The 16,202-nt window shown below is 40.5% G+C and overlaps 1 protein-coding gene across 6 annotated transcripts in view; it reads right to left on the bottom strand.

Annotated features, from left to right (window-relative positions):
- RBM33 (RNA binding motif protein 33) overlaps positions 1-16,202 on the bottom strand; it is a 104,360-nt gene that overhangs the window by 21,761 nt on the left and 66,397 nt on the right. For 4 of the 6 annotated variants that reach the window (XM_084281834.1, XM_084281835.1, XM_084281837.1 and 1 more), the window contains exon 15: positions 9,606-10,244. In XM_084281834.1, coding sequence (XP_084137960.1) covers positions 9,606-10,244 — 639 coding nt within the window. Of the gene's footprint in view, positions 1-5,053; positions 5,476-9,605; positions 10,245-16,202 lie in introns of those variants that run through there. The other 2 variants (XM_084281838.1, XM_084281839.1) reach the window with 2 other exon arrangements.

Here is a 16,202-nt window from a genome sequence, read left to right as displayed (position 1 = left end):
ATATTGTAATTCTTGATAAAGCATGTTTTTCTTTTTTTTTTTTTTTTTTTTTTTTTTAGTACCCTTTTGGGATATACTGGGCAACCCTAAATCCTTCTGCAAGGAATCTATCCATCATCATGGCCTGCTTCATACAGCCTGATGCACTGGAAGTGCTGAAACAAGGTAGAACAATTCTCAGCCCACCACAGTCCTATGCTAAGACCTGAGACCGATTGTTACAATTTCTGATTTTATAACGCCAATTTCTCTAAAGTCCCCTACAGATAGGTGAATTTCATCTTGTGTCTGCAAACCAATAAAGGGAAAATGCTTTTCAGTTATTGCCTACTGCTTAATTCCTGCATTACAAACCATTTTGACCTTCAAGCAATGAATTCTCAACTTTTATACAAGGGCTACCTTCCTAAATTAACATGAAGCTAGGAAAGTGTTCTCTTGAATGAAACTTTATAGTTACTTGCCTAATTCAGGAGTAATAAAAGCACCTTTAGTAAGGGACAGGAGTTCTGTTCAGGGCAAATCTCAAAAACTGTCTTTTAAATTGAAAATACTGCAAGATTGCTAGCAGTGCCAAAACTACAAGTTAATTTCTAATACTGCATGCAATTAAACACTAGTCAAAAGATCTAGATGAAAGGATTTGATCTATACGGTGAACATTTTTCAAACATTACTATGTAAGAATCTGCAGACTAACAAAAAAGAGAAGTAATGCCATTTGAGGGCCATGAATTTCAGAATCAGTTCCCCGATAGTAATCGGGGCTGGTTTCCAATATTGACACTCGTTCTCTCACTTGTCAGTGCTGTGCATTCAGAAACACAAAGACCATCCTGCCAAATAGGAGATCACGAATCCTAACCCCAGAATTTTCTGATCCTGCCCGAATTTCGCAAGCTGAAGCTCTGCATTCCATCATAATCATTGTGACAGTTTTGTAATGAAGACGAAGTTTATTTGCCACCAACATTAGCAGGACAAATTTATTTATAACAAACGCCTTAAAATGTACTGATAAAACTGCCTATTGATAGTGTCAGAGCTTCCTGCAATTTGACAGATCAAATCTTATTTTCATTCTTAAACCCCATGAAGGAATGGTATCACCAACCTGCATTCTGTAGTGAGCAAATTGATTAATCCCCCTCTATAGAAATCTCAACTCTTGATTACACCTATCAGACGTTAAGCAGCATTATTCTAGAGTGACAACACTTGACAAATTCCCAAACCATTTTTCTCAGCCTTTGTGGCCCTGCTAGCTTGTATTAACCCTGATGAAAAATTAATTTTCCTTATCTTCTGCTAAACCCCAAAATCCAAATCCGCCAAACTGGCAACTCTTTCTGTAAAGGTATTATGAAAACCTCGAAAAGATTAATTGCATGTCTTCAGGTGACATTAAATTAATTTCTGCACTCGTGACAGACATTTGATACTCCGTACTGAGAGGACAGATAACATTGTCAGGATACACAGAAGGACAGTGGTGCGGTGTCCCAGGGCAGCCTCTTATGAATTCTCCTCTCGATAAGGCCATACTTCACTGTCACCGGCACTGTTAGGGATCTTGCAGCCCATAGACCTCACTGCACAGGTTTCTATTAACTACGACAATGCCGTGTCTATCCGTGTAATCTTTATAAAGCTAATTCAAAAAATCACCCAATAGGAAAGGGATGTGCATGCCGGATAAAGCACTTAAAGGAAATAAACTCCGGGTGATTTGTGTAAAAATAACCCGTAGAAGGAAAATATTTTCATCTTTTCCCAGACGTACTATAAGTCAAATTCTCTGTAACACGACGAAGGCTTGAATCTTGCAGGAAAATCTCAATCCAGAAATGTCTTGTAATTGATTTCCTCTACAAAAAACTCCTCATCTGCTACCAGTTTGAGTCAATATTTCTACAAATGAGTACTTCTACAGTATCACAGTCGTTCAGAGGAAAAAGCACCTACCAGGTTACTAAACTCATCTTCACTTCAAGGACAAGAACAAATTACTGTTTTCTTTCATCAGTTATGTGGATTTTCATATGTAAACTTTTTCTTTGTACTGATACTTCAATTGATTGTCAAATAGACAACTACGCAGACAGCTGTGATCACCATGTAACAGAGTTCAAATAAAAATTATAGAAAGCAAGAAAGACCATCATGAAATGTATGTGAATAATCTCTCATTACAATAACCAGAAACCAAAATTAAAGGCAAATTGCTATTAATTAGCTGTGTCTCTTCAATTGGTGTTCCAAACATTTTACCACTGTGATACTGCCAGGGACCTGGGAACAGAAAGCCCAACCATTTGTGAAATACCCCACAAACCAGTAACATGAACAAGCACTCTTTGTGAACAGCTGAAAATCTATTTTCAGTCTGTCAAATGCCAATAAGAAACACCTGGAAACCCTTTACTGAAAGGTCTTAGAAGGCTTTTAAAGTCTTTCTTTTTTTTATATTCAAGAACAGCAGTAGTAAAAAAACAAAACAAAACAAAAAAAACCCTCCTGCTCTCCAGCCAGGCTGCTATACACTCCTCAATTAATAGACTCATTATTAATGACACATTTAAGACACACTAATGGTATGGTTTTGACTTACGAGAACCTGCAGAAATACGCTGCATCAGCCTACAGAGCATGCAGAACTACCAAAGCTTCCCCATTCACACCAGAAAAATGCCACTTTTGGTGCTGTGGTTTATTTTTCCTGGCCAAAAACTTTGGCATGAGGCAAACTTACCTCAAACAAGAGCACTCAGACTAAGTAATAAATAAAATCCAGAAGTGGTTCCCTCCCCATAAAAAAAAAAAAATGAACAAGACACTGTTAAGCTGCTTCAGTGAAGCATGATTTGATGACAAACTTCTCTTCTAATAGTGCCTAATGGTGTACGGAGAGTCAGAACAGCAGAAGCAAACACCTCATAAAAAAGCAGCTAATTCCATTTAATTCCACGTACTAACAGACTCCTTACCTTTAAGGTATTTCCTCCTATGTCTGAGAGAACTAAGGCATGGAAAAGGACTGGCCAAAAGGCAGAGAAACCCAGCTGTGCCAAGCTGGTTTCACCAGCAGCAACAGAAACACAGCTGATCAGATGCTGAACCATGGTGTGTTCTTCTAGTACAAACATCCACCAGCCCATCACAAAAATATAAGTGTTGTTTCAAAGCTGCAGCAAAGACAACAGAGGTCGTGGATGCCCTATCTTGAACTACCTAAAGGTGTTCAAGGCCAGGTTGGATGAGGCCCTGGGCAACCTGATCTAGCAGGTGGCATCCCTGCCCATGGCAGGGGGTTGGAGCTGGCTGGGCTTTAAGGACCCTTCCAACCCAAGCTATTCTGTGATTCTAAGATTCTGGACTGGGCCTGTATTTTACTCTAAGTTCCACCTTTGTTTTTACATTTCTGTCCACAAATATACATCACCGGAACGTAGATATCAAAAATATGCTTTTGAGCTAAGTTTCCTGTGTCCCTATTCATTTGTCAGTATTCATGTCCAGGGTATTTTTGTACAGAATATTACAATGAAAACTGGACAGGCAGAGAAATTACCAAGAGAAACCACTTCTGTTTGAAAATACCAGCGATTCCAAAGCTCCTCAAAGAGCACTTTTGAGCTGGACACCAGAGATGTTAGAAAACACGAGGACTGGCTATCAGAAATCAGTACAGTGGGAGCTTCCCTCATTTCTAGATTCCTTTCTAGGTTCCCTAGTTCACATTCCCTGTGATCCTCCCAACTCACAGCCACCTCTGTATTAAAGATCTATTCCAAACTGTCAAACCTGAAATGCCATTTAAAAGACATTTGTGACACCTTGAACTATTAAATTTAAACTGGACAAATCTGCGTTTCTCCCCACCAAATTCATTGATTGCATTCAAGTAATTTTAATTTGAAAGCTGGCTCTTTGTTACATACTTCAGTGGTGTTAGAGCTGCCTTTAGTCATTTCCCATCAGGAAATGAGATGCTCCATAACACCAACATGGCATCAATATGAATTTCACACTGTAACACAGCGGCAGAAAAACTCTCCTTTGAGACTTAACAACAGTGACAAGCAATACCAAGTGCCTTGCTTTCAGGGTATTCAGGAGGACGCTGCTCTTCTTCAACATACAATTTAAAAGTCTCCTGAGGAAAAGGAGAAACTTGTTCTCCAGCCTTCAATAGGAAATACTTTATTGCACTTTGCTTCCAAGTTAAACCACAGCAAAGCTAAATTCAATTTAGTTAGGTATCTCCTTCTTTTTTGAGGATTTTATTACGAATCCATAAAAAATACTGCTTGCATCTGGTTTGGCTGTCACCTCAAATCCCTCTAGTTGCTGAGTATGTCCACACGTGCCCTTACACTGCCCCCGAGCCACCAGGTATTCTGCCTCTGTAGGGCCCATCCTCGTTGGAGGTCTGGGAGGACAGTTAATTTGTTTTGAAATACTCCATAAAATAGTATGCCTTTTTCGTAACAGGAATAGTACCTGACTTCCTTTTTTTTTCACCCTGATATCTGTGGGGAAGAAATCCACGTTCATTTGTGAAATATTTCTACAGCACTGTCTTGCAGGCTGCGGCAGGCAGAGTCCTTTTTCAATGACACTTGAATTAGTACTGCTGCAGAGGTCTTGCCCATTCTGACACAATTATCACTCTAAGTGATATCTGGACATTCAGATATGATGGCTTCAGCCTGTTCCGTCTGCTTCCAATATGGACATTATCCACAGCTCCTTCAAATAGTGGGATTGAATGAACTACAATGCCATTCCCTAGTTTCTTAAAAAATTAATCGCACTGTGTGTGGTGCCAGCTCCTGTGTTCTGTTTCTCACAGCTGGTAGAAGAGCAGAGATCTCTCCAGAACTTGTCATGCAAACAAAGAAATCTTGGTGTTTGTAATTCCTGACATATTTAGAGGAAAGGCGCTATAGAGCTTTCAAGTCAAATACTTTTAATTGAACTTGAAACATACACATGCATGCAAACACAGGTACAAACAAAGTGAAGTTGGTTGATAAGGTTACATTATTAAACAAGAATCATCTAAATCAGTGTCTTTGTCCATATTTAGAACTCCACATTCCACTATTTCACTTCTCAGTTACTTGAAATAAGAATGAAGTTGTCTATCTTCCATTCCCATTTTCTTTTTACAATCCAAGGACAATTTTGTAACAGACTTTTCAAACAAGACTTGCCAATACTTTCTTCAAGCTTTTCAGATGAAGCATCTCAGGTTTTCATGATTAAGATCACTAATAAGATAATGTTGCTTTTAATCCAATAGGAAACACTGAGATTTTTGTGTAGTTTACAGATATATGAAACAAGCTCATTGTGCGGCTTTCCACAGAGACAAAGATTGGTGTGTTCTTGTTGCAGCGTAAGAAATCAGCATTTTCAGGCCTTTGGGACAGACACATATCACTTTAACCATGGCAGACCATTTTCTGGCTAGAGAAAAATCATCCAACAACAACATAAGATGACTGAAAGATACAGAGATTTTAAGACTTTATTACCGCTTCCCAAAGAACCTCAAACAAAATGAAAACTAAATTCAGCACCCACTCCATAAAACCTTCAGATATTTAAGGATGTATTTGGTATAAACCTGTTCTTTTAGGACTAAAGACATAATATACTCCTAATATACTGACTTTGGGAATTCAGCTGAGCTTCGTACTGAACTATTTGCCGACAGACTGGTTGCAAAGCCTAAAGGAGAGCACCACAACAGGCAAGGTGGCAGAAAACCTGACCTGTCCAGAGGTAGTGATGGGAATGACTGATCAAAAATGGTTAAGAGATCTTCAAAATGAGAGACAGCCACAAAGAGGGAAATATTTTTTCCCCATGTCTCTTGAGGTAAAATACAAATAGTGGAATTCAAATTGCAGCAAAAAATATGGTTTGGTCACTAAGAAAAAATCTCCTAAATGTACACATTAACCATTGAAGTAGATGGCCCAAGAAATCTCCATAAATGAGATCTCATAAAAAAAAAAGCTGGACAGATCCATCAGGAGTGCTATAAAGTTCACCTCTCTTCAAGGTGGAACAAATGGTCCTTTCACCCATTTTCTATAAGAGATTTATTAGGGTATCTCTGCCTGACAAATAACGCCCTACAACCTCTCTGAGTTTATTCTTATGCAGATCCTTAGGACTGAGTACAGGCTCCTTTCCAAGGAACCAAGCGTATCTCAAGACTTTTTCTTAGCAGAACATGTTAGTACAAATACCCAACATGTACACTGAGCGATTTCTGGGAAAGCTGAATTGGAAGACACAGCAACCATAAAGCAGATTGGATCTATCAAAAGACTTTTGGGCCTCCATGAAAAAAAAATAAAGTCAGAATTCATTTGCTAAACTCTTAGTACTATCTCATTTTTCCAAGAGTATAACATTTAAAGGAGTAATTAATATGGAAAACTATTCACTGTACTGCCATTCCTGCATAAATTAAAGAAGTATTAGAAAGGGATGGGCGTATCTGGTGGTGAGTTTTTGTTTTTCCTGGAGAAAAAAGGCAATTTGTTAAAAACAAAAAAAAACAAAAAACATTACGTATGGTACCTAACACGTATCACCTTTGTATGAGGACTTTGACATAAAGAAAAGGGAAGTAGAAAATGACCTTAATTTCCTTTAGAAGCCATAAATAAAGGCATCTTATGCATCAGATAAACTGGAGTAACTAACATATTTCTTAGGATTTAATTAGTAACTCTTACAATTAGGTAAAAATACTTAAAAAGTAAAAACCTCTCAAGAGAGAATATCATAGGAAGAGATTAGAAGCTCTTTTACCTTAAATAACAAGGATTACTTTTATCTGGAGGTCAGAGAGCCTCAATAGTACTGCAGTGTCCAGCAATATAAGTATATAAGTATAATTAGAAGCTTAGACTGGTGAAGTTACTTACTATCCTCAAGAAAATAAACCATTTCACCACATAATAAACCTTTCTCTTCTGGTGTACGGCATTTGTACACCATAAATGACACCGGTGTACTCAGTACATCTCCCTAACTTAAATAACAAGGCGCCAGCAACAAATCCTCATTTGATCCTGTTCTACTGATGGCCCTACTGAATCTTGGGGAATCTCCTTGCCACCAGCTGCTGTTTTAGGTTAATTTGGTCTAGGGCAGTTCGTATGGCTCTGGCATCGAACTGATCAGCTCTTCTGCTGACAGCTCTACTACCATGCTGTACCATGGCCAGCAGGCTGAAAGAGAAGGGACCTTCTAAGTCTGTACCTGCCTGAATGAAGAGCTTCAGAAAGGGACCCTCATTGTGTCTAATCACAAACCATCTCACTTGGACACGGGTCTTAAAAACTGTGCTGCACAAAAGAGCTCTAGAAAGGAAAAAGGGTACAAGCGATTAGACTCGAGAGCAACAGCAGGGCTGCTAACTGCAGGATGAAGTCAATGCATATAGATAAGAGATACCAAGCATCCCTTTGGCCAAAGGAAGGGAATTACAGGAAACACAAACAAATACTAAGGAGAACAGCTAGGAAAAAGTGATTTGGCTTTTCCTTTACATTTAGGGTTGAGGGAAGAGGAAGCAGGTGGCAGAGCTAAACATGAGAGAACAAAACTAAATGTGATGTGATCTTTATGGCAGAGCCCACACCTTTCAATTCTTCTTTAAAATCCTGTCAAAATAGACAAGATTGCACACCCTCTCCCCGTTTTTTCATCTTGCATGGTTCAGAAATGAAGTCATATGGATTCAGCCTGTCACTAAATGATTAAAAATTAACTATCTTGATCAATGTTAAGCAGCTAATTGCAATGCTTGCTCTTATTCTTCCATAGTTGGAACGAAAATTTTCATGACTATATGAAAAAAGGCAGAAAAAGCTACATGTAAAAAACCTGCTTTACCTTGGTAATAACACCTCAGTAGCTGGAAGTTACAGACAGAACAAATCTGCTTGAATATACATCAAAAGAGAGGTTCCAGGTGCATTTAACAAAGCTAATTGCTCTTGCTTACCAAGAGACTCATCTGAAACAAATCATCTCTGGTTTCCTGAAACAGAGTTACAATAAGAACTACTGCATTACAAATGCCAGTTTGGGCAATGATAACCTTTGTTATGAAGAGCTGTATACAGTGGTGACTGGCATTGTTTTATTTCACCACATAATAAAAGAAGTTGTGCATGATTGCTTTATTTAATTACTCAGGAATAACAAACCTGCTGTACCTTTCACAGACCACTGGGATTCCTGCAGACATATTTGTATGTAACTATTTTCAGCCCAAGAAAAAAATTCTTTCAACCTTTTGAACTTTCTTCTACACTTGTTACTGTGTCAGAGGATTTAGACATCCTCCAAGCAAGGTTGTTGTCAGCTCTATTTAGTCAACAAGGTCCTTTATGTTAGTATTTTGAAAGATCACGTGGTCATTATGCAATTCAAAATTTTAAGCATATTTGTTTTATGAGCTGTAGAAAAGTATTTATAAAAAGTAATTCAGGCTTTGGCATTTCAATTTCTCCCTTATTTCTACAGATTAAAGCTTACCCACTGAGGCTTCCTTGAGCCCATTAACACAGTATGTTCACTTCATTACAGACTTAGAGCAGTTCTGCAAGTTCCCCTAATTAACGTTCTTAAATAATTAAGAAATTTTCTTCAACCCCCTCCCCGACATCTCCAATGTATCACAGTTTTTAACAGATCACATCCTTCTTTCCTCCTCAGCACAGAACCCAAGGACAGATTGCACACGGGCAACCATCACCTCACTGCATCCCTTCGCGTCAGTTTCTTCAGAGCCCTACCAAATTAACCTGTCTTTTTCATTAAGACTGAAGAAATCTGGTCTAGATACTTCCTAACCAACCCCCCAGATCTTAAGTATGCACGCTGCCATCGAGGCAAGCATTGAGAGTCATCCACAACGCTGGAGCTCAGGGGACGCCCTACAAATAATAGACCCCTCATCAAAAGATAAGGAAATCTCATTTAGATGCAGAAGGGAAATGGTAATGTTTTAAACCCAGCCTCTAACAGAAAACATCCCTCTCCAATATACTGCTTTAGTTAGTTTCGCAACACACTTCCCAAGAAAATAAAGCCAATCTTCCCTTGGGTACAGAAACCACGCCAATGCCAGTGCTGGCACACAACTAAATTATGTGGCTTCAACTAATGAGTAAGTAGAGCCTAGATTTTTAACTGAGCCTAGAAAACAGGTCTACAAGTCCTTTTCTCCGACCCATTATTCGACCTATCAACCTTAAGCAAAATGAGCAGAGTTGAGGAGTCCCTGAGACTCAAGTTACAAAGAATTTAAAGGAAAGGAGTGTTATTTTAGATAACAATGTGATAACAGTAACTGCCTGGCAGTAAAGCAGTAAAGAAAACATACACTTCTGAATAGCTAATAACTTACAGTTCTGAAAATCTAAAATATGGATTGTAAAGTCTGCTAAATCTGCTACTTCCCTCTTCACCTTGGGCCCATTTTTTATTTTGGGATTGCACGGAATGAAACACACACAAACAAACCATGACAAGAGACACACACAAGACGAGCCTCGGAAACTTACCCCTCCTGACAACTTAATCACCCTGACTTTGCTGCCGACATGGGGCCCATCTCCACTACCACTGTTTGTCCGCTGCATGACAGTCCTTTTCACGCCAGGTTTCAGTTCCTGGGGCCTTGCTTGTACCGAAGCCACTCGAGCAGTCTGTGGTGAGGGCAGCGGTGCTGCAGCAGGTTTTGTCTGCGATATTTTCTGCGCTGCCTGAGGCTGACTTGGAGGTACTGTCCTGGGCTGCCTCAGCTGTTTCACTGGTTTCAGCTGCTGTCCTTGATACTGCATATTGCCCCCAACCTGTGGGTAATCTGTGTGTTTGGGCTGGGTATTTGGGACTACCATATCTTGCTTTTTAACAAGGAGTCTGTTTTTCACATTTTGCCTGGTCTGTAAGCCAGAGTGGGGTATGTAAGGGTTGCCGTTGGTGGGGAACTCGGAAGAGTCGTCCTCCTGCTGCATGTAGGATTGCTGCGTAGAAGGCTGCTGCTGCTGCTGCTGCGCCAGTCTTTCAAGCAGTTCTCTCTTCCTAGCACCAGCCTGCTGCTGCCGTCTCAACTCCTTTTGTTTCAGAATTTCTTCTCTTAAACGCTTCTGCTCTTCTATCTTCAAACGGTACAATCTAGTTTCTTCATCTTCATCTGGATACTACAAAGGGAAACACAAATTAATTTATAAAATACTCTATCTGCCCGGTTTGGTCAAAATAACAGTATTTTGTTGTTTTAGATGTGATAATGACCTAACTCTCTGTAGAGCTTCTGAAATTATCCATGACACAAAGGAAAGGCTATTAGTAGTAGAGCATATCCACAAATATGGTTTATTTGCTATTCATTAGAGACAAACAGCTCAAATCAGGTTTAGGACTTAGAAATACTACTTCCTAAGACAGTTAAAAAAAAAAAAAAGCTTTAATACCAGTTAAGAAATCTTATCATAATACTAAAAATGAAGTCTTACAAATTGGAACTCATTTAGAAGTTTCTAAAACCAATTAAACTATTAATATAATTTGAGATATCAAAATATGTTTCAAATGGAAAGTAACAATACGAAGGCAACCCACTGTCACACAGGTTTTATCTTGCTCTTTTCTGACAAACTAACAAAAGGTAGGGTGGTAAATGACCTGAAAGGCCCTGATTAGAACTATTGATTTTTCTCACAGAATTTTCAGCCTGATCTCAAACTCATTTGTCACACAATAATTGGTTATAATGAACAGCACAAGTCAATCTCTCTGACCTTGAACTCATGCACTCTCTTCAGAATCAAAATGTTGCCAAATGCAGCGTTGGAATATTAATGGTATATAGAGAATGCCTTTAATATTCCGTCCCTAGACCCGTCTGAAAGTCTTATACACTATCAAATAACCTTTCTAAAGATTATTCAACTTTGGCGCAACGGGTTCTTATGAAAAGCTATAAAAATAGACAAGAGCTGGGAAAATGTTAATTCTCACCATCCTGGAAAAGAAATCAAGCAGCCTATGATACAAATATATGCATTTTTTTTTAAGTTACAAAGCATACCTTTTATGTGTTTTATTTTCAACAGTTTGAAACATTAGAGACTTACAGACACTGCTTACAAATGCTAATGAGCACAAAATTCTCTCGATAAGATCCATTAATCACCCCTAACAGGCTCTCAGAGTAATAATACTCTACATTTTGGTAAGTTACAGCATAAACAATGTTAGAACACTTCTCAAAAACTGAATCTGCAATTAATAGTTATTTATGTTGCTCTAAACTGGGGTGCAAGAGCTTGTAAGTATAAATGTCTTTTTTTTTTTTTTTTAAGATTATTTTTAAACGCATGCATACCCAAGTGTGCAATAATAACTTTTGGTGTTTGAGGGCTTTTATCTCTGGTACATCACAGAATCTCCAACACAAAAGAAAAAAAAAGCAGAAGAGATCCAACCATAAAGTTGATTTGCAGATACAAAAGCCCATTAGTATTTGTGTTCATAGAATCCAGATGCACAAATCCTGAATGCTCGTCTCCTCCGGATATAACTGCTCCTTTCCTAAGTAGCCGCATGTCTCAGAGTACAAGTCTAGCCTAAACAACGACTAAAATAAGATTTCAACAAAAACAGATTTATTTATTTATAAATATGGGCTACGGTTTTGGGAGGAATCCGAACACCATCCTTTTTAGGACAACACTTCATAAACCACAAGGTTCTGATCTTCCCCAATCCTTTTCAGAGGACGACTGTAGTGATAAATGACTGATCACTGTAATGATTAGGTTACAGGTCTTTGTTGACAGATGGCAACAGGAACACACTTCTACAAATTAAAACATGGAGGGAAGTCAAGTAGTTAATCTTGGACTGAAAGCTGGAGGTGCTGGATTATAGTTTTAAACACCAAAACTACAATAAAAAAAAACACGTGATCCTTAAGAAACAGAGCAAAAAGATAAGACTCAAGTATATCCTGCATAGGATGAGAAAAATAAGATAAGCTCCAGATAGGAGGATGACATGCTGTTATGCAGAACCTGATGTTATGAATGAAGCTTTCAGTTGGTTTCCGAGACAGTAAATATGGCGTTCAAATCGTCCAAACAGAAAGCCTGTTCCACTTAATGAATTAATTCACTTGCTTTGCTTTAGATCAGAGCATGCTGTATTTTATTTAAATGGGTATGACAGATGCCAGTGAGCCAGTACCAAGTCTACCTCTAGAGGTAGCACTTTTTTTTTTTCTTTTTATGATCAACTGAGGGTGTCAATACTAGCAGAAGTCTGCATAAGACTGGGCTTTTCTATCAGCTGTGCTGTATCATCAGGGAACTGTCTGCTTGTATTACCATCTAACAAGTTCTGAAAGCCTCGGAAGATACAAATCCCGATCTGGTAAGTACAAAACACCAACTCAAAGGCTACACGTAAGCAGCACAGAGATGTATTTTATGGTGCATTTAAATGGGTCTTGCCAGCAGGCAAGAACGGACATCCTGAGGGGCTTTGATCAACACGTCCATGCAGAACCCCGTGGGCAGACTTCAACTGCACTAGCATTAAACACAGAAGACAAGTGGCAAACTCTATTACCAACACATCAGAAGATGGATGAATGCTTAGTAGAATCTGCGGGCTACTCCATCTCAAATATAATCTGGAATTTTCCTTTCAGGAACTCAACTCAATACATGCTAAGTTAGTAAGGTTCCTACAAAGTCAATACAAAGTCAATTTCTTCTTAAAAGGGGAGCTGTGAAATGAAGGGCCAAAAGCTCTGAGGTTATATGACAATTGCAAATCAGATCATTAATAGGCTACAGACAGGCCTAAATCCTTCATCTCCATAAATGAGTTGCTATTACTGTTAAGTTCTCAGTAAAATACCCTTGCAGCTAGAAGACAACCACACAATATAAAGACGCTGTGATCATTAGCTAAGTATTTGCATTAGGAGTCACTTTTAATTGTTATTAGTAGGGGAATGACCCAACTGCTACCCATTCTGATTCAGTGCTAACTCCTCACCAGTGTCGTGGTTTAACCCGACCGGCAGCCAAACACCATGCAGCCGTTCGCTCACCCTCCCCCCTCCCTCTCTGGGACGGGGGAGAGAAATGGAAAGTGAAGCCCGTGAGTTGAGACAAAGACAGTTCAACAAGACAGGGAAAAAAAAAACAACAAAAACAATAATAACAACAATAATAATGATGATACAATGGGGACAATACGAAAGCAACAACAGCATGCACAAACAAGTGATGCACAACGCAACTGCTCACCACCCGCCGACCGATGCCCAGCCTAACCCCGAGCAGTCCGGCCCCCCTCCCCCCGGCTAGCCACCCCTATATATTGTTTAGCATGACGTCAGATGGTATGGAATACCCCTTTGGCTAGTTTGGGTCACCTGTCCTGGGTCTGTCCCCTCCCAGCTCTTACTGCACCCCCCAGCCTGCCTGTTGGCAGGACAGAGCAAAGGCTGAGATGTCCTTGGCTTAGTATAAGCACTGCTCTGCAACAATTAAAGCATCGGGGTGTTATCAGCACTCTTCTCATTCTAAGCCAAAACACAGCATTCCACCAGCTACTAGGAAGAAAATTAATTCTGTGCTAACTGAAACCAGGACATCTATCCACCCCTTATTCCATACCATTTATGTCATGCTCAGGTTACACTCTTTTCCATACATTCTAATTAGTCACCTATAGTAATCATGGTAGTGATAACATACAGTATAATATACTATTTAACATGGTGCAATTCAGTTCATGGGCTATTCTCACCCAGTATTAAATCTCCTTGAGGTACACACCGGACCTCTCCGTTCTTTTGCATCACCCACCAAGTATATCCAGGTCCCTGAGCGAAAACAATTCCACGAATAGGTTTGCCTTTTCCTGAGGCAGGAGTAGCCCAGACTGTTTTACCCAGCATATTTTTTACATGCACTACAGGAACTTTATCCCCATCTACAGTACGTAACAGGTTTGATTGGGCAGGTCCAGCTCGGTTGGTAGATCCCCTAGTATTGACTAACCAGGTGGCTTTTGCCAAATGCGTATCCCAGTTTTTGAACGTCCCAGCGCCCATTGCTTTCAAGGTAGTCTTTAACAGGCCATTGTATCGTTCAACTTTCCCGGAGGCTGGTGCATGATAGGGGATGTGATACACCCATTCAATACCATGTTCTTTGGCCCAAGTGTCTATAAGGTTGTTTCGGAAGTGAGTCCCATTATCTGATTCTATTCTTTCTGGGGTGCCATGTCGCCATAGGACTTGCTTTTCAAGGCCCAGGATGGTGTTCCGGGCGGTAGCATGAGGCACAGGATATGTTTCCAGCCATCCGGTGGTTGCTTCCACCATTGTAAGTACGTGGCGCTTGCCATTGCGAGTTTGAGGGAGTGTGATGTAATCAATCTGCCAGGCCTCTCCATATTTATATTTCAGCCATCGTCCTCCATACCAAAGAGGCTTTGACCGTTTGGCTTGCTTGACTGCAGCACATGTTTCACAGTCATGAATAACCTGTGCTATAGCGTCCATGGTCAAGTCCACCCCTCGATCACGAGCCCATCTGTACGTTGCATCTCTACCTTGATGGCCTGAGGTGTCATGGGCCCATTGGGCTATAAATAATTCACCTTTATGCTGCCAATCCAGGTCCACCTGAGCTACTTCAATCTTAGCAGCCTGATCCACCTGCTGGTTGTTTTGATGTTCTTCAGTAGCCCGATTCTTGGGCACATGAGCATCTACGTGGCGTACTTTCACAGCCAGGTTCTCTACCCGAGCAGCAATATCTTGCCACAATGCAGCAGCCCAGATAGGTTTGCCCCTACGCTGCCAGTTGTTTTGCTTCCATTGCTGTAACCATCCCCACAGGGCATTTGCTACCATCCATGAATCGGTGTAGAGATAGAGAACTGGCCATTTTTCTCGTTCAGCAATGTCTAAAGCCAGCTGAATGGCTTTCACTTCTGCAAACTGACTCGATTCACCTTCTCCCTCAGCAGCTTCCGCAACTCGTCGTGTAGGGCTCCATACAGCAGCCTTCCATCTCCGATGCTTCCCCACAATACGACAGGACCCATCAGTGAACAGGGCATATTTCTTTTCATTCTCTGGCAACTGGTTGTACAGTGGGGCTTCTTCAGCACGACCCACCTCCTCCTCTGATGATATCCCAAAGTATTTGCCTTCTGGCCAGTCCATGATCACTTCCAATATTCCTGGGCGACTGGGGTTTCCTATTCGAGCCCGCTGAGTAATCAGTGCAACCCACTTGCTCCATGTAGCATCAGTTGCATGATGCGTAGAGGGGACCCTTCCCTTGAACATCCAGCCTAGTACCGGTAATCGGGGTGCTAGGAGGAGCTGCGCTTCAGTACCGACCACCTCCGAAGCAGATCGAACTCCTTCATATGCTGCCAATATCTCCTTTTCAGTTGGAGTATAGCGGGCCTCAGATCCTCTGTATCCCCGACTCCAAAACCCCAGAGGCCGACCTCGAGTTTCCCCAGGTTCTTTCTGCCAGAGGCTCCAGGTGGGGCCGTTCTCCCCGGCTGCAGTGTAGAGCACATTCTTTACATCTGGTCCTGTTCGAACTGGCCCAAGGGCTACTGCATGGACTATTTCCTGCTTGATTTGTTCAAAGGCTTGTCGTTGTTCAGGGCCCCATTCAAACTCATTCTTCTTGCGAGTTACTTGGTAGAGTGGGTTTACAATCAGACTGTAATTTGGGATGTGCATTCTCCAAAACCCCACAACACCTAGGAAAGTCTGTGTTTCTTTTTTGTTAGTTGGTGGAGACATAGCTGTTATTTTGTTGATCACATCCATTGGGATTTGACGACGTCCATCTTGCCATTTTATTCCTAAAAACTGGATCTCCCGTGCAGGTCCTTTGACTTTATTTTGTTTTATGGCAAAACCGGCTTTCAGAAGGATTTGGACTATTTTCTTCCCTTTCTCGAAAACTTCCTCTGCTGTGTCACCCCACACAATAATGTCATCGATGTACTGAGTATAAATACCAAGTTAGAGTCATGACCAGATATCTTATCGTCTCATAAGCCATTGCTATAACACTTAGTACCATAATGGTCTGAAACCAGGG

Source organism: Netta rufina, assembly GCF_964035555.1.
Source record: "Netta rufina genome assembly, chromosome: 2".
Lineage (NCBI taxonomy): Eukaryota > Metazoa > Chordata > Aves > Anseriformes > Anatidae > Netta > Netta rufina.
Note: the sequence above shows the minus strand (reverse complement) of the source record. Positions and strands in the feature narration are given on the sequence as shown.